Source organism: Coenobita brevimanus, chromosome 6, assembly GCF_032717465.1.
Source record: "Coenobita brevimanus isolate Jiangsu-jjx chromosome 6, ASM3271746v2, whole genome shotgun sequence".
NCBI classification, from domain to species: domain Eukaryota; kingdom Metazoa; phylum Arthropoda; class Malacostraca; order Decapoda; family Coenobitidae; genus Coenobita; species Coenobita brevimanus.
This window is the reverse complement of record NC_136959.1, coordinates 55,352,949-55,377,904: the sequence shown is the minus strand read 5'-3', so window position 1 is coordinate 55,377,904 and position 24,956 is coordinate 55,352,949. Positions and strand designations below refer to the sequence as shown.

The 24,956-nt window shown below is 43.6% G+C and overlaps 1 protein-coding gene across 1 annotated transcript in view; it reads left to right on the top strand.

The window, feature by feature from the left end:
- LOC145401283 (growth hormone secretagogue receptor type 1-like) overlaps positions 1-16,791 on the top strand; it is a 174,147-nt gene extending 157,356 nt beyond the window's left edge. The window contains exons 5-10 of the mRNA XM_080273612.1: positions 247-430; positions 12,491-12,587; positions 12,738-12,887; positions 13,279-13,395; positions 14,796-14,908; positions 16,413-16,791. Coding sequence (XP_080129738.1) covers positions 247-430; positions 12,491-12,587; positions 12,738-12,887; positions 13,279-13,395; positions 14,796-14,908; positions 16,413-16,791 — 1,040 coding nt within the window. The remainder of the gene's footprint in view (positions 1-246; positions 431-12,490; positions 12,588-12,737; positions 12,888-13,278; positions 13,396-14,795; positions 14,909-16,412) is intronic.
- Positions 16,792-24,956: the final 8,165 nt, after the last annotated feature.

Genomic DNA, 24,956 nt, shown 5'->3' with positions numbered 1-24,956 from the left:
TTAATGAAGGCTGTGTCTAACCTCCGCAGTTCGAAAACGTTCCCAAGCTGAAAAAAAGCTATCAAAGGTACTCAGTAAAATATATATTATCTGACTAAAGAGGGTGATATGGAAGTAAATTTAATAGAGAACAAACCACTTTATGATCATACCCCAACCTTTCAGTACGCCCTATTCCCTTCCTCTATCGTATCCCCTTAATTACTCTCCATACTTTCTCTGCTGACCAGTACCCCCTCCCCACAGGCAAGGTGGTGCCGTACGTGGAGTTCACCGTAGCCCACGCGTCGATGCTCACCATTTTGGCTATCACGGTAGAACGGTACCGTGCCATCTGCCACCCCCTTGCCGCCGCCACCACCGCCTGCACCGCCACCAGGGCAGCTGCATCATGTGTCCTGGTGTGGGCCCTAGCAACCACACTCACCAGGTACGTGTCTGCAGGTGGATGGAGGGTAAAGGAGGCAGCTGTATCTGTGTTTATCAGCTGTCATCCTTACTACACCGAACTGTAAGTCCTCGGTATATGTTGCTTTTTTTTTCTTCTTCTTCTTAACTCCACAGCAAATTACAGAAAATTGCTCAAGTTCAGCTGCTACCTGTAACCCATATTTGCCGTTTCCCCCAGCACACAATACCAGCTGTGTGGATTGTGTTATGATGTTTTAGGACACATCCCTGACTAATAAAGAGGACTGCCTATGACAATTATGCCAGTTCGGAACTCACACTTCAGATCCTTCCTGTTTTTTTAGGGAAAGAAGTACGTGAATGCGTTGGTCAAGAGAAAGAAGAATAACATGAATAATTTCGGTTGAAACTACCCTAAAAACAGAAGGTTATTTTGGAAATAGATGTGAAAGTGAATGTGAACAAAAGTGTGACAATGTAACGAGTCGTTGTAGAGGAATACTGCCAAACGGAAATAACACTTAGAACAGATGGGACCGATAAACACAGGGGGTTGGTGAATATGATTCGTTTGGTAGTCCACAGGGAAGGAATATTGTGCCTGAGAATATGAATGCGACAAAAATGAAGACTGTGATAAAGAAATTGAAGAAGAGGAAAGTGGCAGGTGTTGAGGCATAAATGGAGGCGATAAATGTATTGCAGGACGAGACGCGAAATATGTGTGGGAAATTTGTCAGAGGGTCTGGATGTGTGGGGATCGTTTTGCCTTTCACCGCCAGTGTCTAGAATTAATTAACCTTGCATCGAACCCCCATCCCCCTGATAGGACACGAGGCCTGCATGGTGCATGGATGGATGATGAAGCGTAGAGTGACCAATGAGAAATGGGCAACCCCTCGAAATTCTGATCTTGAACCCCACAGGGGAAAAAAAAATCATAATTCACTTCGTTTTAGTACGACTCTCATCAACTGTAGAGTAAAGACTGTTCCAGCGACTACAGTTTCATGTGCATCTCCATACATACTTCACTCATCCCCTCCTGTCCGTCACTATTTTGCTTTTCCAACTTCATACCTCGCTTTCTCACATTCACTCATTTATCACATCAAACATTTCTTCTCTCCTTGCACGCCTCTTCCTACACCGCAACTCATTCATACACTCCTATAATATCCATTCCCTCTACATGACCATGCCAGGAAGAGAATGAGGGGAACTGTTGAAGTACGAATAATAATGACAGAGATAGTGGAGGGCTGTGAGAGGGAGAAAAAATAAGAGAAGTAATGAGATGGAGGAGGGAGAAATGTAGAGGGCATGGGAAGGTGAGTGCAAAGGAGAGATAATAGGAAGAGAGGAGGACAGGGAGGGAATGGAAGAGTAATAGTCAGAGGGGAGAGATGAAAGAGGTAAGGGGAGGAGAGGGGAGGGAAGGGGGAGGATGAGAGGAGACAAGGGGGAGGGTAGTGGGGATGGGGAGGAGGGCATCGGTCTGAGCAAAGAGAGTAATTGAATATGGTATGAGGGGAGGAATACTGGAAGCAAATGGAGGAGTTGGGGAGGGAGAGGAAGATGGAGAAGGGAAAAAAGAGAAGAAGAAAATTAGGAAAGAGAAGAAAAAGGAGGATGAGATGGGAGAGTAGAAATATAAAAGGGAAAAAGTAAGTAAACATGAAAGGAAGGGAAGAGGAGAAGAAAACAGGAAGACAGGGGAGGAGGGAGACAAGGAAAGGAAGAAATGAGATGAAAATGAGGATGCAGAAGAGAGGCGAAGTAAAGAGGAGGAGAAACAGGAGAAAGGGAGTGCGGATGAAGAGAAACCATGGGTCTGAAATCATCGAGAGAAGAAAAAGAGCAAAGTGAAAATGATGGGAAGAATGAAGCGAGGGAGGAGAAGAAAAAGGAATATGAGAGGAACAGAAGGAAAAAGAAGAAAAAAAAAAGGAAAGATGGAAGGATAGTAAAGAGAAGAGATATGGATGATGAAGTATGAGGCAATAACGGGATGTGATGGATGGCGAAGAATATGAGTAAGATATAAGATAAAAATAGAAGACACAGAAGGAAAGGCACGAGAAAAATTATGGGAAGACAGGAACACTGTCATCATCATCATCACATTTCAGCTACCAACATTGTACCTGGGATGGGCATAATTCCTGAAAACAGTGTTCCCATACTTTGCCTCAGCACCAATTCATTTACCTTATCACACAGTCTTCTCGTTCTGTTGCGTCGCCATCTAAAATCGCACTCCAAGCAAGTAAACAGAGCGCAGAGAGCGCAAACTTCCATCACCTTTACCAGACAACTCAGTTCACCACTAAAATTTAATCAGCTCTTCATTGGTCGATGACCCACATATCCACAAAATTTCACTGAAATCCATAAATTACGTTTTGGGATATCTTGTGGACGAACAAACAAAAAACAGTCCTGAACCGGGACTCGAACTCAGATCCCCACCAACGTGTAATCAACTTTTTATTGGCCCATGACCCGCTTATCAAAAAAAAAAAAAAATCATTGAAATTCATTTATAGCTTTTTGATATGTAAAAAAAAAAAAAAAAAAAAAAAAAAAAAAAAAAAAAGTCCTGAACCGGCAATAAATGCATCACATTTTCTGATGTTTACAAAATCTGTATATCTTCATCTGACATTCTTTTACAAAAGCACATACTGTATATATCACCATTTCTGCTCACTTAGACTACATATATTTCCAGACATCAATTTCTTCTATATTCACCAAGTTTCCCTACGATCCCACGTCACACAAATGCCCCACAACCAAGCAGTAGGTAAACAATGCGCGTATATTTGCATTCATTACTTATTCAAAATGTTTTCCTTTCTCTCTCTCTTATTTCCCCGTTACTAGGCACCTGTTTTCCATTACCACCCTTCATATATTCTCATTTTTTGACCTTCACTTTCGCATTTTTTTTCATTTCTTCACCAAACAACTTTATGATTTGTTAGAACTTGGCGATGATTTTTCTTCGTAACTCATCATGTGCCCCATTTTTCATCTCACTTAACAGCTTCTTAATTTTTGCTCTCAATATATTTTCTTTTTCGCTCACCTCAAGGGCAACGTGAGGGAGGAGATAATGAGAGGAAGCGAAGGGGAAAAAAAAAAGAAAATGAAAGAAGAAAAGTATTGGTGGTGGAGTCAACGTGTTCAGGCAGAAAAAAAAAAAAAAAACGGAAAGAAAATAAGAAAAGAATACTGAAACTAAAAACAATGAAATTATTAACCCAGTCATGGTTAGGAAAGCTCTAGAATTTTGTTCCACTTAAGGTCAAACAATAATATTTTGCTAAGAGGGACGTAAGAATCTGAAACTATTACGTGAACTAATAAATAAAAAAAGGTCACATGGAGAATTATCAAGAAAAATGGATGCCAACTTTCCACACCACTAACTCATTTTAGGAAGAAATGTGAAAATGCAGACCCTTGGGAAGAAACGCGAAAATGCTGACAGGAAAAAAAAAAAAAAAAAAAAAAAAAAAAAAAAAATGGTGTGAAGGATGGACATGTAAAACAGGTACCAAATGGCGGAGGAATATGAGGCAGGGGAAAAATATTGAGAGAGAGAGAGAAAAAAAAGAAAGAAACAGATGATCAGAGAGAGAAAGAGAGAGAGAGAGAGAGAGAACGGGAGGGGGGAACATAGGTAACTGAGGAAAAAGAAGAAAACAGAAAAAGGCGGAATTGTGTTAAAAGAAAATAAAAGAATGTCGGGATGCGGTGATGTAAATGGAAGAAAAAAAGGAGTAGCCTATGATATGGAAAACAGATGTAAACTACATTAGAGAGAGAGAGAGAGAGAGGAACCTGCCATAAACAAAATACACACAATCTTCATATTTTCTGTACTTCCTCATCTTCCCTACTTCTCTCTCTCTCTCTCTCCTTCCTCCCTTCCTCATTACGCCTCTCCTTCATCAGTAACCCTTGGAGTATAATGACGTTTAAGGTATACTCTTGTTACTACCAGACAATTTTATTCAGCTGAGGAAAGACTGCGAACTGGATGGATTTACAGCATTCATAAACCCTGCCGGTACGAGAGCCCTTTCTTGAGTTGTGTATAATCGTCTTCAGGTAGTAATAATAATGAACAAATCTTAGACGTCATCGTGGTGAAAGGGTGAGTTATCATTATTCATATTATTCTCACTCACTTCATTATTCTTATTCCGTCCTCTTTCCTTTTTGTGTCACTTCTCCCTTTGACGCTTCTTCACTTTCTTCTCTGTACTGGTACGTCTTTTCCCCTCCTTCATCTCTCCACCTCCCATTTCCCACTTCAGTGACGTATGTACCATCATAGTTTTATTCCCAATATCTCAAGATTATTTTATTTAGCTGAGACTTTTTTAAAACTGTAGGGGTTTGACTTATATTCAAATAACCTCTCCACGACAAGAGATCTTCCTAAGTTGCATAAAACCGTCTAAATGTAGCGTTATTAAAATGAAAAAGTCATCACCATACCGAAGGTGTCAATACGTGCTTATAACAATACGGTACTTTCCTCCTTCTCTCTCTCTCTCTCTAAACTTTCACGACCATTTTTCTACACAGGCACACAATGGCGATCATTCTCAATTCTTCCTGCCGACTGAGACTTTCTTCTGGAGGGAATGGTAGCCAGTTGAAGGCAGGAGAATGGCTTCTACTTTAATGCAGTTTTGTCGTTCCCAGAAAAGATGTTAGCCAAAGTCCACTCGATAAAAATCAATACCGTCTCTACCGTGGCTGTCCTCTTTACTGCCCACCGTTTCCTCTTCTCCCTCTCCCTTCCGCCTCTACCCATACCCTCATACCACCCTAACTACTCTTCCCCCAAACCCGCTGTCCTCTACTATTGCCCTATCCCCCCTCACCCATCACCGTCTCCCCTCCCCTTTTCCCCCACCCATTCTCTCATTACCCCCAACCCTCTCTCCCACGCCCATCCCCTTTTCCCGAAGCTCTCCCCTCTTCCCTCACCCCCTTACACCCACCCATTCCCCCCTCACCCACATCCCCTCCCCTTAACCCCACCCATTCCCCTCTCATCCCATCCCCTCCTCTCACACCCTCAATCATTCCGTTCTCATTCTATCCCCTCCCCTCTCACCCTCACCCTGTCCTTCACCACACAGACCATCATTACTTTCCATTCTTCTTCCTCCCCGCACCAATCTACCTTCCGCCTTCCCCCCACCTTCCCTCTACTCTGTCCCCCCCCCTCTCCCATCCTCTGTCCAATCCCTTCTTCTCTCCCTCCCTTACTCTGTCCTACCTCTCCTTCCCCCCCCCATTCCTTTTTCTCCATTCCATTCCTCTTTTACTTCGTCCCACCCCTCCTTCTCCCCCTCTTTTTTTCCGTCCCACCTCTTCCTCTTCCCCCTCCTCTCCTCCGTACCACATCTCCCGCTCTCCTCTCCTTCCCTCCGCTTCATCCCTCCTTTCCTCCATACCAACCCTCTTTTCCTCCCCTCCTTCCCGCCATCCTACCCCTCCTTCCCTCTGTCCCACCTCTTTCCTTTCCTCTGTCCACCTTCTCCTTCTCCTCTCCCCGTTCCTTTACCTCGCCCCTCCGTCTCCCCTCCCAAAGCCGCCGGTAGGACAATGGTTAACACATCCAATTCGCGAGTTGGACAATTGGGCAAAGACTGTTACATCCCTGTCCCTCTTCCACACCCATACAACTGGGGACCTGGATGTAACACTGATCGTTGTGAGTCGTCTTGTAGCCAAATATAAAGACAGCAGGAAAAAAAAAGTGTCTACCTTGGTGATCCTCGTGTTGTCGATAGGTGTACTCGTAAATTTAATCTTTCTTCTTTTACCCTTCCTTCTGACCCAACCCTCTTTGTTTCCTTCCTCCTCCTTGCCTCACCTCACCTTCTTTCCTCCCACTTCTCTCCCCCACCTTACTTTCTTCCATCTCCTTTCCTCCCCTATGTCTTTTTTCCCCATCCCCTTCCTCCATCTCACCCCTCCATCCCTCCCTCTCTCTACTGCATTTCACCACCTCTTCAATCCCATCAATCCTTCCCTTTCCTCTTTCTCCTACACTCCCTCCTCCCTCTTCGTCCCCTCCCTGTCTTTACCCGCCATCTCTGTCCCATCCCATCCCATCCCATCCCACCCCCTCCCTACCTCTCCCTCCCTCTCTCCTGCCCCTCCTCTTTTCCCCATGGCTCCTGCATCTCTCCCAATCTCCATCTTCTTCCACTTTCTCACTTCCTTCTCCGTCTCCCTCTCTCTGCATTCCACCCTGCTCTCTACTCCTTCCCTCCCCTGCCCCTGCCTGCATCCCTGCCCCCTCCCCCGTGCAGCCACAAGTCGCTAACTAGTTTTGAGTAGTGGATAATTACCTTTCAGCTCTTAATTACTGGCGCCTGGACGTCTTACGGGGGAGGGAGAAGGAAGGAGGGGAGAGGAGGGGAGGGAGAAGGAAGGAGGGGAGGGAGAAGGAAGGAGGGGAGAGGAGGGGAGGGAGAAGGAAGGAGGGGAGAGGAGGGGAGGGAGAAGGAAGGAGGGAAGAGGAGGGGATGACAGAGGGAGAAGGAATGTGGAAAAAAAAGTGGGAGAAGATATGAGAGATGGGGAGGGAAGGGGAAGGGAGAGAGAATGAAAGTTAGAGGAAGGGAGGGGACAGGAGAGGGAGGAAGATTGCGAGACTGAGGGGGAGGGAGCATGGAGGGAGAAGGAAAGGCGTACAGGAAGGATGGGAAGGATGACGAATGGGAGATAAAAGGAATGTAAGGAAAAAGAATGTCATAGTAAGGAGGAAGGAAAGGAGGAGGAAGAAGGGAGAGAAGGAAAAGGGAGCTAAGAAAGAAGAATGTGGGAGAGAAGGGGAAGAGGGAGAAGAGGAATTATGCAAGGGAGAAGGAAGGGAGGAGGAATTTGGGAGGAAAAGAAAGAGGGGAAATGACTGGTGAGGAGAGGGAGGGAGATGAAGTGAAGGAGTGAGGGAGAGGTGAGAGGAGGACAGAAGGAAGAAAGAACTGAAGAGTGAGAAGGAAGCTGGATGTGTGGGGGCGTGGAGGAGAGAAAGAAGGAATGTGGGAGAGAAAGGAAAACGTAAGAGTGAACGAGAGAGAAGGGACGAAATGAAACACGTAAATTCGGGGATGGTAAAGGAGAGGCAAAGGAATGTGAGAGGCTGAGGGAGACACGGAGGAAAAATGGAGGAAAGGAGGTGATGAGAAGGAAGGGAAAGGAGAAAGATATATGAGTCAGGGAGGGAATAAGAGAGAGTGTTTGTGAGAAGGAAGAGGAATGAAAGAAACAGTGAGAGAAAGGGACGAAGAGGAAGGAATAACATGAGAGAAAGAATGAGGAGAATCGTGAGAATTTTCAAGAAGGGGATGGAGAGAGAGAGAGAGAGAGAGAGAGAGAGAGAGAATGGTGAGCGAGAATGAGGAGGCGTGGGAGAGGGAGTTAAAAATTAGAGTGAAGAAAAGTGGAAGCAGAAAATTACGGAGGGGGGAGGGAGGGAGAGAGAGAGAGAGAGAGAGAGAGAGAGAGAGAGAGAGAGAGAGAGACAGAGAGAGAGAGAGAGAAGACAGACAGACAGACAGACAGACAGACAGACAGAGCGCAAAGATACAGCAAAGTCCTAGATAGACTCGGAATCTCTAGAATAAGCTCCTTGGGTGGAAATGTTTAGGGACAAAGAAAAGCACATATTGGGGCTTTGCAAATTTGGAGCACCTTGCATGTAAAGACCAGTCGGGTGTGACTGACTGACCGGCCCGCTCCTAAAGATCTTCCTATTTCTAAAATATTATATATATATATATATATATATATATATATATATATATATATATATATACTGAGAGAGAGAGAGAGAGACAGACAGACAGACAGACAGACAGACAGACAGAGAGACAGACAGACAGAGACTGACAGACAGACAGACAGACAAACGGAAACAGACACAGAGAAATGAGATATATATATATATACTGAGAGAGAGAGAGAGAGAGAGAGAGAGAGAGAGACAGACAGACAGACAGACAGAGAGACAGACAGACAGAGACTGACAGACAGACAGACAGACAAACGGAAACAGACACAGAGAAATGAGAGTGAGCTGAAGAGGGCAGAGGGGGAGGGGGTTAAGATATACAAAACTAATGATGGGGAAGAATGAAGAAATGTGGAGGCACGAGGAGAAATGAGAAGAAAAGGAGGGAAGAAGAAAAGAGAAGAAAAGGAGGAAGGAATAAAAGAGAAGAGGGAAAGAGGAAGTAAGGGAAGAAAAATGAGGAAAGGCATGGTGAAAGAAATGGGAGGAAATGGAAGGAGGAAGAAAAGGAGGGAGAAGGGTATGGAGGAAGAAAAGGAGGGAGAGACAGTGGTGAAGGAAGAAAATCTGAGTAAAGAATGGAAGGATAGAGGATAAGGAGGAGGAGGGAAGGGAAGGAGGGAGAAGGTGCCGGAGGAAGATGTGGAAGGGGACAGAAAGGGATGAGGGAGAAAAAAACAGAGTAAAAGGGGGAAGGAGGAAGCAGGTATGGATAAAGAATAAGTAGAAGGAAGAGAGGGAAGGAAGGAGAAAGAGTAGAAAGCCCTGACTGTGATCCTTACCATCTTTTACCTCAATCTTCCTTTTTTCTGTTTCCCCTCCTTTCTTCCCCTCCCATTCATAACCTCAGACTCGGCCGGTCGGAGCGCCGAATATAGAAGGGGAAAGGAAGGAAGATGAAGGAACTAATATATACGGCCACTAAAAATGAATGTGTGAGTAAAAGAAAGAAGGAAGGAAGGAAGAATGGTAGAGAGAGAGAGAGAGAGAGAGAGAGAGAGAGAGAGAGAGAGAGAGAGAGAGAGAGAGAGACTGGTTTTCAATCAGGTAGTTTGATCAGCACTATACATTTGATCAGCACTGTACATAAGTGTAACTGCTGTTATAGATGGCACAGACTTATGAAGGCTGGGGTAGCCGTGGAAACTTTCTAGCAATGCAGTAGGGAGATAAAGAGAAAAAGTGTTGTGACGAGGAGGATAGGAGTCGAGGGAACTGTGCGGACGTTGGTGTGGAAGAGAAACTGGGGCGAGGGTTTGAATGTGCAGGGGATAGAGGGCAGGCACGGAGGGAGTGTAGGCACTATCTGAGGGGCTAAAGGTGAAGCGGGGCAAGAGATGTAGGATGTGAACAAGTGTGGCGAGGTCAGGATGGGTAATAGGTACATGGGACTGGTGCATAACGTCTGTTTGAGAGCATCTATACTCAATCTGTATTGTTGGTATTTCATTGTTAGGTACTCTATCGTCGTCTCAACTTGACAGCATTGACATCAACATTTGAGTCTTCTCCAGATTATTGCAGGTTCATTTTCAATTCTCAAAACAAGCACCAGACAGACTGAACGGCCGAATCTTCTAAATAAATGAATTTTCCCAGTTACTAACCCTTTCGATTAAAAGGCTTTATTTTTAGTTTATTAATATTATCTTTGGACAATACTATTGTTTTTACAAGGAATATTTCGAACTGGAGGAGTTAGGTTCAGCCATCATTAACACTTTCACTGGTTAAATTGTCTCCCTGAGCTGAATAAAATCGTCTGATAGCTGCAAGTACGTACGAAAAATGCGTCACCGAATTCAAGGGTTTAAGTAAGAAAACCAATTAGTACCAGACATGCTGGTTGGGAGTAGATAAAGTTATGACTTCTTCAATCCGATGATGAGTATTTACACCCTCGCTAGCGACAGCGAAAGTGATACATTGTTTCGCTCTTGGTGTGTGTGTGTGTGTGTGTGTGTGTGTGTGTGTGTGTGTGTGTGTGTGTGTGTGTGTGTGTGTGTGTGTGTGTGTGTGAGAGAGAGAGAGAGAGAGAGAGAGAGAGAGAGAGAGAGAGGGGCAGTCCATTTATTATTCATCCCCCGGGGTCCCTCTTCAACAACAGAGGGATGAATTGTGAATTTTTTGGACCCGATTCTACAAGATTTTTTTTTTTTTGAGTTGTTCACTTCCTTGATTCATTCACGTGGTCAGCATACTTTGAGATTAATGTCTAAATCAGAAAATAAATCGTAATGTGTACTCTTAAATATTTGTTATTTCGTGTATCCCGTCGTTTCGCCCCTCTTCGATTTCGTCCCCTTTTTGTTGTATTTTAATTAGGCCTTAAAAAAAAACTCATTCTATTATAAACATCAGGGGTACCAACAGGCTATTATAAACATCAGGGGTACCAACAGGCTGACGTGAGAAGACAAACGAGATTATGTCAAGGGCCTAACTGACTTCGAGTTGAGGATACTGCGAGAAATGAAACATAAAAGGAGCCAAGCGACCTCAAATCTAGGGTTCATCAAACGAGACCCCGGGATCCCGGTGCTCCCTGTAATACATTCCAGGGAAAAGAATAAATACTCCCGGGAATATCCCGATTCCAAGGTGGTGATACATTTGTAATGCAAACATCCCGGGAATTTCCCGTGATGACTAGAATGTAAAGGGATAATATTATAGTTCCGGGATCCAGGAATCCTATCTCTCACTGGAAACTATTTGGGTCCTGTATATAATTATCAACATTCTGGAATATATGACTACTTATGCTCATTTATTTTAGCGTAAAATAAAAATGCTGACGCAGTCACGATGTGAAATCAGTAGTACACATATCAACGTTTTAATACAGTGATACACAGCCGTCCATTAATTATCTAAAGACACATACCTAAAAGGTAGTAAAGTGGGGGACGTACACTATAGCTAGACCTTCTTATTTACCAATATCCGTAGTTTGTGAACCACTGCTGTAAGTCTGTAGTGCAACAGGATTAATAACTATCTGGTGGCATATGTCAGCCACATACCTATATACTGTATATCTTCCACTATATGAAAGCACACGCAATACAATCATGATATCAAAACCAAAATATTGAATGTGATCATTTTTACTGCGGCACTTGACAACAATTGCTCCTTTACACCCTACGTAAAATTGCTGTTAACATTATAGCCATGTGTTTAGATGCAGTCAGTTATAGGTGTTAGTATAATTTACATCTGTGTGATGAACACACCTACACAAAACAGATATCAATGTATTGCTTTGTAAAATTCACACGTTTATGTCTGATGAGCAACCCGTGAGTGGTGAACTGTAGTACCACCATGGTTACGGGAGGATGGGGGGGGGGGGCAGGGACGGCGAAGCCACCGATAGCTACCCGGCAGTCCGCCACACACAACCTGGCTGATTAGAGGGTTGACCTGTACTACCCCAATTACTGAATATTCATTATGGCATAATAAGAACTTATTTCGCATTTTTCTAATTGTTTTAAGTAGTCCTTTACTATTAAGATGTATTCTTGATCCCTGGACAGTTCCCATTATGGTGGGAGATTCACGCAATCCCGAAGTGTGAATGAGGCATATACTGAGACATTCCTGCGATCCCGGGATAATCATGTCATCCCGGGACATTTGGGAATCCCGGGAAATTCCCGCAACCTCTAGCTTGCTTGTGTTTCAATCATTTGCACCGGGAATATCACGAGACTACTGCCGTGTATCTCGGGAAAATAACAGGATCCCGGGATCACATTTGATGAACCCTACTCAAATAATTATTACACTTTCATCCGAACCTAAGAAATCTGTGTGAAAGATTCTTCACAAATAGTATCTGCGTATCCGTGATGTGGCTGTTGACTCTCACTAACCCCACACCAATCTCTCCACCACCACTATTCTCTGTACATTTAACTTGCCCTAATATTACCATCTCTCCAACTTGAACGCTGAGCTGTAATAAGAGATTAACACCAAAATATAATGCTAGACCAGAAAAAAATAAAGACGCAAAGCTGAACTGTTGTCTTATTCCACCAATGAACCGTTAGAAGTGAGCTGCAAGGACGATAATTCCGCACAGTTAAGGTGGACGAACAAGTTACCCGCAAACTCCTGCCACCTTCCTCTACTCCCCAGCTACCTTTCCCTCTCACTATTATAACCCCACCATCACTGCACACACCACTAATTCACCTTGCACTAATCCCCCCACTCCCTCCCTCCCCACAGCCCCATCATCGCCCTCACCGAGTACACCTACGCGCCCTACATCGACAACTCCTTCGTCCCCGTCTGCTACACCAGAGTCGACTCGCTTTGGCCTAAGGTAAGGAATTCATTTGGTTTACCTTTATCGTCAAGTCGCTAGATATGTTAGGGCTGTGTGTGCTTGCTTTAGGATTTTTACTGTTAGTGTAGTTACTGTTGCTCTTATTTTCGGACAAAACTTTAATATAATTTGTTTATCTTTGCTCAGGTGTTCGTGGTGTCGTCCATGGTGATGCTGTTCTTCCTGCCACTTATAGTGCTGGTGCTGCTGTACTGGAGGATCGCCAGACAACTGCTGCTCGAGGATAAACAGCTGTGCAAGGACAAGCCAAACCCTAACCTGCAGGCCAGGAAGCAGGTGGGAGGGGAGAGAGAGAGAGAGAGAGAGAGAGAGAGAGAGAGAGAGAGAGAGAGAGAGAGAGAGAGAGAGAGAGAGAGAGAGAGAGAGAGAGAGAGAGAGAGAGAGAGAGAGAGAGGGAGGGAGGGAGGGAGGGAGGGAGAGAGAGAGAGAGAGAGAGAGAGAGAGAGAGAGAGAGAGAGAGGGGGGGGATAAGGGTTGAAGGTATTGTAACAAAAGGATATTTGCAGGAGTGGGGAAGGAAATGTACCGTGAAGTTGAGAGAGAGAGAGAGAGAGAGAGAGAGAGAGAGAGAGAGCACGCACATAGACCTCATTCCATTTCATTCGTCCGCAAAATGTCAACAAAAATCAGCTGATGGAATGTAAACAAAGACACGTGTTTGCGGCAGGTGGTGGTGATGCTGGGGACGATAGTGGTGGTTTTCTTCGTGTGTCTCCTGCCCTACCGCGTATTCAGTCTCTGGTACATCTTCATTACCGAGGAGACTGAGAAATCCGTCGGTGAGGTAGGTCAGATGAGGTCAAAGGTCAAACAGGGTCAATAGTCAGATCATGGAGGAATTAATAGTTGTCAAATTGAATCAGTATAGTTAGGTCAGGTAGTCAGTACAGTTGGTTCTATAGGCCCATTACAATTAAGGAAAACAGGATTAATACTGTCAGTGCTAAGGTCAAAGAAAATCAGTACAATGAAGTCAAAGATTAAAGAGGGTTCATAGGCAGGTAAGAGATTAAGATATACCCATAACTACACAGTAATATATAAAAAATAATTCAAGATTAAGGTCTTTATCAGCTGTTATACCTTTGACTCCTAGGCTTTTCTCAGCTTAGCAAAACTGTATTGTGATAGCCTGACTGAAGCACTAAGGCGATGCCTTAGCGGCCAATATATTGATCAAGATAATTTTTTAACCATCTGACAAGCTAGGATTTCTCTTGGATCAGCTAAATCATATAATGTTACCCTGAACAAAATACTAGAATCTTTAGCACCGAAAGATTTAACAATGTTCTCTCTTCGTTATGGTGTTAGCAGGAAGTGTTTTCCCTGTTGTTTGTCCCTTCAGACCGAGGACGTAATTTAATATAGTCTTACTAACTTTAGGCGATTGTAATTAGCTTAGAAGAGGCTATTCGAACCGGAGGGATTTGATACAATTTAACCAGTTCATTAATAAGTTGTCCTGATCAGAATAATTTATAATCGTCTGGTAACGTCAATTAAATAAAAGGTACGTCTTAGGGTTGAAAGAATTAACTGTTCTGCACACTGTTCCCCAGTTTCTCAAGACGTATGCTTCCTGCTACTAACCGTACATTATCCTCTGTTTGGCTGCAGGTGTACAGTACCTCCTGTTATTAACCGTTCACTCTCTCCTCATTGAGAGGAATGTACTTCCTTATGTTAAATGTAAACGTGCCAGTTGTGAAATGGAATATTAAGTTTGGGCCGAAGGCCAAGCACTGGGACCTGAGAGGTCATTCAGCGCTTTGATGAGTGAGATATGAAAGACGATAGTTTAAAAGAATGAGTATAAAAATATGGAAAACTACTACTCAATAATTATGCAACTAAGAATCGTAGGTAAAGTGGAAACAGATGTAGACAGCAAAACCTAAAACATAACTATGACAACACTAATCACAGCTTGCAGTATAGCCCTGTCTCCTTTACAAACACCATAAGGCTAGAAACATTTGCCCTATTACCTAAAACAACTGATAGGGATCCCCTATTTGTTAAAAATTTCACCCGAGAACGGGCATAGGTCGGACAGTCCAATACAATATCACTTGCCAGTTGTCAAGAGGCGTACAGTACTCCCTGCTATTAACTGAACACTACTCTCCTAGTGTCAGGTGTACTTTCATCTGTTAATTATACACTCTCCACCACTGCCAGGGTGTGTACTTTAACCTGTTGTACGCCTTCCGCACCTTGGTATATGTCAACTCCGCCATCAACCCCATCCTCTACAACGTCACCTCGTCAAAGTTCCGTGGGGCATTCTACAGGTAATGGGGAGTGGCGTGGGGCTGGTTCTGCAGGTAAAAGGAGGGGAGGGGGAGGACTCAGTGCCTGTTTCGTCCCTTACATTGGAATATTGATATAATGTTGGCAGTATATTGCTGACCAGATCGCTACTACTTTCTTTGTCGATTAATCTTCCATGATCATCAACAGCTCAAATTTCAGCATACACCTTTCCGTTACATTTTAATAGGTCTGCATTACAATAGTTAAACGCACAGCATCTTCAGAATAAAAGGCAAGATTCTTAAATATTCAAGGTTGGGGTTACTCACTATCATGAACAAAAGTTCGCTAACGAACCCTTGCCACTGTTGTCGTGCCTTTCATATCTCTCATTCCTCTACAAAAGTCAAAGAGTATCCTTCCTTCTCATAATCTTTAGTTTTATGCCTCATATTTTTATTATATAAACTGTTCATCATGTTACACCTTCCACCGCTGCAGTTGGCCGGGACGTGTTGCCGAACTTTTGGGCATAACTGTACCGGGACGACAGAATAGAGTCTAAAATACATAATAGTAGGCCAATTAAAATTTTACTGACGAAATATTTGCTGTAAAGTGTGTCCTGTACCGCTGGCGAGGTGGAGGGTGGAGAGGGAATGCTACCTAGGTGATTCAAGGTGTGAAGGCAATTAAATGGGCCGATGTGAGGGGGCTGGACTGATGTAGCGGTGTGGCAGTTCAGGGCCATATCTGTGACTTACACTGGGGACAGGGGGAAGGAAGGTGCTAGCTGGCGATTAACTGCCGTCGGACCGTCTGTTGCTCCTGCCGAGGATGTCAGAGCGGTAGAAGAAAGTTATACATGACTGTTTATATTAATTCCCCCTCCCACCTCCTTCCTTCTCACGCTTGCTGTGTGTCATGGTATGTACCACAGATCTATAGTTTTATTCCAGTGCACGCCACATAATGTTGTTTAAGGAGGAAAGCGTTGGCGAGGAACAATGAATTTAAGGTCTGAATGGGTATCTTTTTTCATAGTTTGTTGGGGGGTCCATGCCGATGATTCCCCACCTCTTTAAATACACCCCTACTGCCCAACACTTTTCTTGCAAGCAGATTCGCACTTCCTACCGAAAACAAGAAAGGGAAATGGCACCTGGGATGACATAGTTCATCTGTTTCTTGCCACGAATGAAATTAAAGTCTTAACATGGACTTCTTTAATCCCAAATACAGCCAGAGATCAAACTTCACGTGCTATTCCGGTGCGTGCAATTCTTACTTATAGCATGTCTGTAACTTTCCTTCCTGACGCATCATACCAGAGAGAATAATCTGTGGACAAAGAACCACGCCAAGCATCTCTCAGCTTCTTATGTTAGCAGCAAAGGAAAATGAAAAATAAAATAAGCTATATATATAAGGCGAGTTTCTGTCCCTGACTGTATTAATATGCTACATACAGGAAACTAGGTTAGGATAAAAGGGTAATAACTACCTCTCCATCAACACTAATGAGTTTCCTTGTGCATTCAGGCTGCTGGGTCTGCGTGGAGGGGAGCATACACAGCATACGAGCGGCATCAACACCACCACCACCAGCACACGCAGCAGCAGCAGCCGACACAGCAACTCCACCACCGCCATCAACAACGCAGCAGTGAACGGCAACGGCATCGGCAAAACGTGGCGGAATCAGAGGCTCATCGTCCGCTGCAGCTACACGTCGTGTCTAGAGAGCGAGGCGGAGAGACGCCCCCTAATGGAGAAGCGACCCCCTAGTCCCGCGGTGTGGGGGAATGTTAACCCTTTACCGCCGTCCCTGAGCCAGTCACCCAGCCCTGCAGCCAGCCCCTTCCTTACTCGCTCCACCTGTTCCCGCGATGCCGTCAAAGAGATTGAGAGTTTCGTCTAGTCATGAGTCTGTGTGTCCCGGGACCGTACTCATGTTAGCAAAGGAAGCTGTCTAGCACCTCTGCCTGAGTGATTTATTATGTATATTACACCTCGGTACTGTATGTTGTTTATATATTTTCACATCGACGTACTGTCACGAGCAGAAGTTCACCGACAGTTCCCTGACAACCATATTTCCCTGCATACCATTTTTCTTATTCCTCCTCTAATGTGCTTGGCATACTCTCTTGTCCTGTTCCATATTGCCATCATAAATATATTTCCTGTAACACCTTCCATTTCCAAACCCGATAAGGAAGTGTCGAGGAACTTTTAGTCATGATAGTATACCCTACTGATAAGGCTCAAGAGAATATTAGGGTGCAATATTTAAAAATAAACTGGTAGGGATGAGGTGTCAGACAGCCTACTAACTGGTCCGGAATACTCCCCTCGGAGTATAAATGTCTATCTTATTCCAAGTGTTATCCTAAACAAGCTCAACTGTGGGTCGTGTTACTTTTGGTTATGGAGATTTCGTAAAGACTCTTTCTCAGTGATTTGTTTTGCATCCATCACATTAACCCCAACCACACTTGCGATGTCTTTATTTGCGGTTTTTGCTACGTCCAGACATTTTACTCATCTTAAGTAGTGTGTCCTTGTAGTGCAGGGATTAATGAAGACTTTAGCTAACCCTTCCAGTCCAAAAAATATATTTAAAACCTAATAAAATATCATGTGGTTATAAGAATATTCTACAGAAGACGTCGCCGTATTGAATGAGTTAATGACTGCCTTGTGTTACTGATGCAGACAAGAGTATATCGATATTTAAAAGATATGGGATAACATGCAAGAGAAAACAGAGGTAATGAGGTGTTATATGCAAAACAGATCGCTGAAACATAGTTGTTACGAAATCTCCAGTCAACGAGAATACTGTCATGCTCAGCCAATCACATTGGATAAACGTGTTTTTTCCCCTCTCTCCTTAGTCTTAACTGGGGTGCACGTATTCAGTGGCCTGATTCACTACTGTAACAGTGTGTTTACCTGACATTGTCTCATCATTAAATGTACAAGTTATTAATTACTAGAAACTGTTATGCTTGAATATACTTTTTATAAAGAAGTAATTTATCTCGTCCACTATTCCTTATATTTTCTGTTCTCATTCGTTTACTGTACTCTCTAATACTATGACTTATTAAATGCCTCGAGCCAGACTCATAAACTTACGTTTCTTGTCATAATTAGAAATTGTACCAGGAAAGTGCATAAATCTTTTAATAACTACATTCGTTGTACAGAAATAAGTCTTAGTTATGACTGGGATGTGATCAAGAGTTTCTATGGACCTTACTATAATCCTTCTTCGAAATTCAGTTTTGACTTCCATCAGCAGTCTAGCCCATATAAGCTCCACTTCATCACTCATGCACTCCAGTACTGTAAGACTTTCCACAGTCTAGTTTCAGCGCAAGCTGGGATAAAACTGCAGATAATATTTAATTGTTCTAGATAGCTATTTTTGTTACCTGGGGAATGTGAACGGTTCACTACATTTTAGACTAAAGAACACGATAATATACTAATTTATTGAGGCTTAAATTTATAACCAAAATAAATGCATTACATGGCTGTTTGACGTATATACGCTCTACAATCTATTACAGGCCTCGGAAAAGACTGAACAAATAATAAACTGGTGGAGATTGACTGCAGAACCAATAACCAGCTCTTTCCTGACTCACTCGCTCACTGTTACATGTCGTGCTGGTATACTAAATAAATGTTTTGTGTGATCACCTACGGGACACTTACCTGACATATATCAGCAAACATATCTATCTATTATTATAACAATGTTCAAAATAAATACTGCATAAATACTTTTTTCAGTCCTTAATACCCTTGCACAACTGTAGAACCTTATCCTTCAGAATTAATGAAGGTGAAATATTAAGCAGGCACAGTGCCATGTTATATATCCAAATTATAATGGTGAGTCATATCGGGGGAATCATATGAACCGGAGTCCCTACCCAATGTTATACGCTTTTTACTTTAACTTGATCTAAAACTGACATTTCTCCGCCTTGAATACTGAGTTGGAATAGGAAATTAACACTAGACTGAGGTGCCAGTCGCGACGCAGTGCTATGTATATGATGTAGAGCAGCACTGTTGTCCTTTTCTAACCCAAAGCTATACGAAGTAAGCTACAAAAAGGGAGACAATCTGGGCCAAATTAGAGTAAAAATAGTGTACCTACCAGAACAACAAGGCGAGATACTGCGAATTTGGGCTTTATAGAATAGAGGAAACGAGGGAAGAAAGTGATAGAAAAGACGTGCTGTGCACCGCTAGGTCTCCGTCAGGAGGGTCACATGAAATGAGTGGTGTTGGTGCGAGAGTTCCTGGCTGTAATTGAGACGTCCAAGCAGTGGAAGGAAAGACGCCGCCTAGCGGGAAGTGAAAAATTAGTCGAGTCTTAGAATCCCACCGCAGGTCATCGCCCATCACCAATGGCACAGTCAGACGGATGGCATTGACCTTCACTGAAATATCCCTGGCCACCTCAAGTTTCCTAGGAAATACTCACGAAGTTCCTAAAGACTTTTCATGGGCCACCCCATTACCATAGTGGCCTCCCTCTGACCATCCTATTTTTAAATCCAGCTACATCCCTGGCCGTCAAGCTCAAGAGGGCCGGTTGGTCAGAGATGGGAGGAGTCAATGTCTATGTAGACTTTGGTGGGAATAAGCCCAGACAACGAGGCGGATAGTGGGTGTGGGATTGTCACTGAGCGTATAATACCGAGACAGTGAAAGACAACTTTCAAAACCGAGTGATGCACTCTTCGGATCCTACCAAACTTTTCATAACGTTACATAAGTTTCATAACTGTTCGACTCAATCGTATGGAGATATTGTTGTCTGCAGCTCTACAATGTACAGTAAATTGCCTTTAGTGATGAAGCTAGCACACACACACACACACACACACACACACACACACACACACACATTATATACGAAAAAAGCACCTGGGAGTAATTATAGCTGGGTGACCACACAGAAAGTTTGTTCTTAAGAAATTCGTAAGATGAAGACAATTACAAAGACAGAGGGAGAAGGCAATGGAAGGACATTATAAACACAATACGAGACAGTAATTGTCTGCGTAATGCATCATGCAGACAAACAGAGAGAGAGAGAGAGAGAGAGAGTAAGAAGACTAAGAGATATGCCACTTGATTTCACATGTTATTAGGGTAGGCCGATTTTTGCAAAGTTCCAGTATTCCTCTAGAATATCACCAGCAACAGTCGTTGTTACATGCACGTCCCATACCCAGCTGTAATGTTGGGCAAACAGAGACAAGGGAGAACAAAAATCTGTTCAAGAGTCGGAGCGGCCTCGGAATCGAATTCGGATGTGCGATGCAATGAACAGGCTGAGCCACAAGTATTTTCCCAAAATCTGACGAAGGCGGAAAATCGAACCATCTGACATATACACTAATAGAAAGTTTTTTTTTTTTTTTTTTCTTTACTGTATTTGTCTAGTTGTAAATTTCCTTCAAACTGAACAGAGAAGACAGGTGTTTCTTTAACTGTACACTCACGGAGAGTTTCGCGTACCGTATTACATTCGCTCAGAACTTCGAACCACTGAATGTGCTAACGAACTAGCAGTCAGACATTCGCTTATTTGATAACGGTTTGTGAGAGGTGGGCATGGGAAGAGGAGGACTATACTTTCTTTAAGTTAACTTGGTCCAGAATTCCATTCTTTTGGCGCTTATTTCACATAGCTCAGTGGAAGGAGACAAAACTACTGCCCCACTTCCCTTCCATTCGTGAATGGCATCATATTCTAATGTTGATGTACTGTTACAACTCAGCATTGAAGATGGAGATAAGGTAATTTTAGGCCGTTAGAGTAGACTAAGCCTAATAGTCATCAGTTCTCCCTGTCCCTTCTCCTTCCTTAAAATCACCCTTCTCACAAACAGGTATCAGATCAGCGACCACTGCTTCGCTCGTACTTGTTTCACATTTGGAAGTTCGAACTGGCGGGCAAGTGCATAAAGCCGCATTTTTCTCCAATGAGCCATCGGCATCGGATGATCGGCTCATCTTTCACCCCTCCCCTTCACTCCTCGTGCCTCGCTTGGAAGTGGTGAGTCTAACTTTCCACCTACAGATATCAATGGTAGGCATTTGTGAAGGATAAGACGAGTAATTATTATGCTCTTTTCACCCTAGCTTGGTCTAACACTTTTATCTTTAATGCTGTTCCAAGCAGAAGTTAACAGTATAATGCTGGTCACAGGGAAGTGCTATGGAAAGGTTATAGACCCGTAAAATCTTTATAATGTCACTGACCTACGTGAAATACCCCACAAAGGGAGAAAATTAGGACCTAGTTGAAGGGAAAGACCTAGAGTATCGCTACTGAACAGAGGGCGAGCAGGAAAAGAATGAGTGACATGGAACAAAGTGCGCTAAGAGCGTTGAAATGAACTGTATGAAGGGCATAGGGTGAGGGAAGAGGGCATGAGGGCGTTACTATTGGTGGTGAGGCGAGGGTAAGGATGAGAGAAGATGGGTTAGGGAGGGAGGGAGGGATACGAGATAACGCAGGTAGGTATGAAATTAATACAAGGGCAAACTGGTGACAAGGCGTTGTATTCTACGTGGCACTAGTGACAATAGCACCTCTTTCTAAGCTATTTATTTTGTCTATTACACCATAACATTCTTTTGTAAGACGCTTTCCTCAACATTAACATAGTTTGCGTCAATAACATGAGGATACTGAGGAGCAGTGTGCATAATGAATCGCTAAGGAAGAGGTGTTGCAGAATCAAAGGTGAAATAGGGAGGGAACCATATGGCTGTGATCCATTGCATCACACTGGCATTTCACGTCTCGCTCTCATTCTCAGTCCGCGGCACGCTTCCAGCGCTACCTTAGCAATCCGAAAGAAAATAATCGTGTTTCGCTTGACGAAAATTAGTTGAACAAGTGAGAGTAAATACTGAGCCCCTCTCTCTCTTCCTTTGTGTGTGTGTGTGTGTGTGTGTGTGTGTTCCCCGGGGGGAGGGGGAGGATTCAGGGAGGCGGCCCTGCAGCCGGTGTCGAAGTCCCAACATGCAGGAAGTTCGCACATTTGAGTTTGCAGAAAAAACGAACAACTCGGAATGGTGGCCTCCAAACATGAATTCATAAAACATACCTGAAAATTACTCAAGTAGCATAAACATGAGTGCACTCACTGGGCATAACAGTATGTCTGGCACAAAGTGGTGGCACGTATACAAACACATTACCAGCATCTCGTTTGCCAACCTATCTAACTCCTAAACTGGCATACGAAAAGGTATTAAACTATTTTCTGATGCACAAGCCAGCCATTTTGAATCCCTGAGCCACAATGGGTTAAACAAGTGGGAACTTCTGTCACGGGAGCCAACGAAGCACCAGAACTATCTTGCGGATGCGCATTAGGGTGAATGTGAACTCTCTGGACGGAGGTCTATGCATACGACACCCGGGCTCTTACTTAATCTCTAATTTTCCAGTACAATGACGATTGCTCTACAAGCGGACCAAAGACTGTCCCTGGGGCCGGAAACGATGCTCTCCAATTCTGGCATCTACGTTTGCCTACGTTTGGTACAGTGGCCTTCTCACTCCAGGCCGACGACGAGGAGAATGAATGGAGACTCACTGATGTTCTCTCCACTGACTCGGATACTAACAAGTGCAACGACAAGGATGGTCACTGAAAAGGCCGGCACCTCCAAATCGGTGTAACACTATAGCCTGATCCTCCAGAACTGAAGTTAAGGCAGCCCCTTTCCGTATCTATAGTAGGCTGCCTCTTTGTACTCTGTATTTTATTCTGACTAGCAACAATTTTTTTTTCTTCTGCTCAGGAAAGATCCTCTGAATTAAGAAAGATAAGCCTAAGAAGTAAGGAGGGATGAGTATATAGATATGTGACAAAATAGTAAAAACAACAGATTGGATGCTAATTTACTAATGCGGGCCACAGAATGAGTCTCGATGGGTTATAGCCTCCTAAGTTGAGGCCTGTCCACACATCAGTGGGCATTTGAGGTGTCCGAGCCACTGACCTCTATAATATGGAGACGCTGTCTTAGCAATGAGCGTGTGACTCACGGTCACCATATTGAAACACTCACACTCGTCGCCTCTGCCTCAACGTTGCTTCCATGTATATACGTATCATAATACAAAAATGATTTTTTTTTCTGCCTAGCTCTACGAATTACGTAAAACATTAGCCATGAGTATGAATAAAAAGTTACTTGTTGCAACAATGCAGAACATACTTTTTTTTTTTTTCTTTATGACCTTAATCTAATCTTTCATTATGATAGATAAAACTGAGGTCGATGGGAAGAGCACATAATAGGAAACTAATGTATACTTTATTTCGCTATCATAAAGTATATACCGTAAGCACGTAGACAGTAAATAGGTGTCATTGTCTACTAACAGTACTATGTACAGTCGTCAGCACAAATTCGCTGCAAGCCTGGTCGCGTGATGTGGTCGTTTTTTCTGGCAACAGCGAATGGGAACTAGTTGCCACACAGGCTTTTTTACGCTTTAAAAACGTGTTTGTAAGAATTAGTACTATAAATCGTCCATAATGGAATATTCTTTGATTAGCATAAAAATGTGCAAAAGACGACAGATGAATATTATGGAATGATGAAACTCCCGCTCTCTCCCCCATACCCCTACTGATGACCCTCCCCAGCCTACCTCTCACCTCACCTCCCCCTCCCTCCTGCTGCCCTTCATTTCCACTCCCCTCGCCCTGTCCTGTCTACCTTATATTATCCACGGAACTAATTTGCATAATGACCTGCACTCTTCTCTGTTTCTTGTCTATTCCTGTAACCTTTTTGCTCCTTAACACTGAAGAGTTTCTTGCCATGCAACAGTCTTTTTCTCCCACTCTCTATTCCAAATATGATGCAGCAATTGGAAACATTATGGTTCTGATACTGCTTCATGAATCAGTGAACAGTGGAGAATCGGAACATTTTTCCTAGAAAGAGAGACTAGTAGGAGGAATGGGACCAAAATTGTTTAATTCCTCCTACTGAAATAATAGCCACCGACTGCCAGGCTCACTCAAACAAACACCAGTAAGGAACACATCACAAGAGCGAGACCTCAATGTTCCTATATCTCCCGGCTGTTGTTAGTGTCAAAAGGTGGAGAAAAGAAAAACAACTGAAATAAAAGAAGTGGGAAGGAGACGGGGAGAAAGAGAATGGGACTCGAACAGGAAGGAATAATGATAAAACTTTAATATAGTTGGTAGTACTGCAAGCAAATGGGAACAGGACAGGCTGGGTTTAGTAAAAAGTCAAAAGAGAATTCCGATGCGCCAATAGAGTTGGTGTTTCTATCTATCTATATACCTAAGCTGCTTCCCCCAAGGAAAGGGAGGTAGCCAAGACAGGACGACACACTCCCCATTTACTCATCCATTCAAACACATTCATTCGCATCTTAGCCCCAAAGGGGAGAACGGACAAATCCTCACCGCCCCACACCGCACAAGGGTCAACTGCGCAATGCAATCAGTGACATCCGCAGCAGGGCCTGACAGCAGAGCTGGTTTACCCCTGCCACATCAGAACAGACCCATCCCTTTACCCGCACCTGAACTGACTAGCTGATCAGACCAAATGCGGGAGAATATCCCCTCAGGGCTGCGTCATCATTTATTCATTCACAATTTTTCTCCATTTATTTCTGTCACGCACAGCCACTCTTCCTTGCTCAACAGACATCCCTCTCACATCCAGCGCTCTCTTCACACTGTCCATCCATCCTATTCGTGGTCTTCCTCTCAGCCTTACACCTCTCACATTAGATCTAGTTATCTTTTTCACCAATCGCTCATTATCCATTCTCTCCATATGCCCAAACCATTGCAACACCCTCTGCTTAACTCTACCAGCCATCTCCTGAACAACTCCAGTTCTCCATCACACTTCATCATTTCGCACTCGATCCATACGCGTCACTCCACACACTCCTCAGACACCTCATCTCCATTACATTCAACTTTTCCTCTCTGCTACACCCATATTCCATGTTTCAGCCCCATATAACGC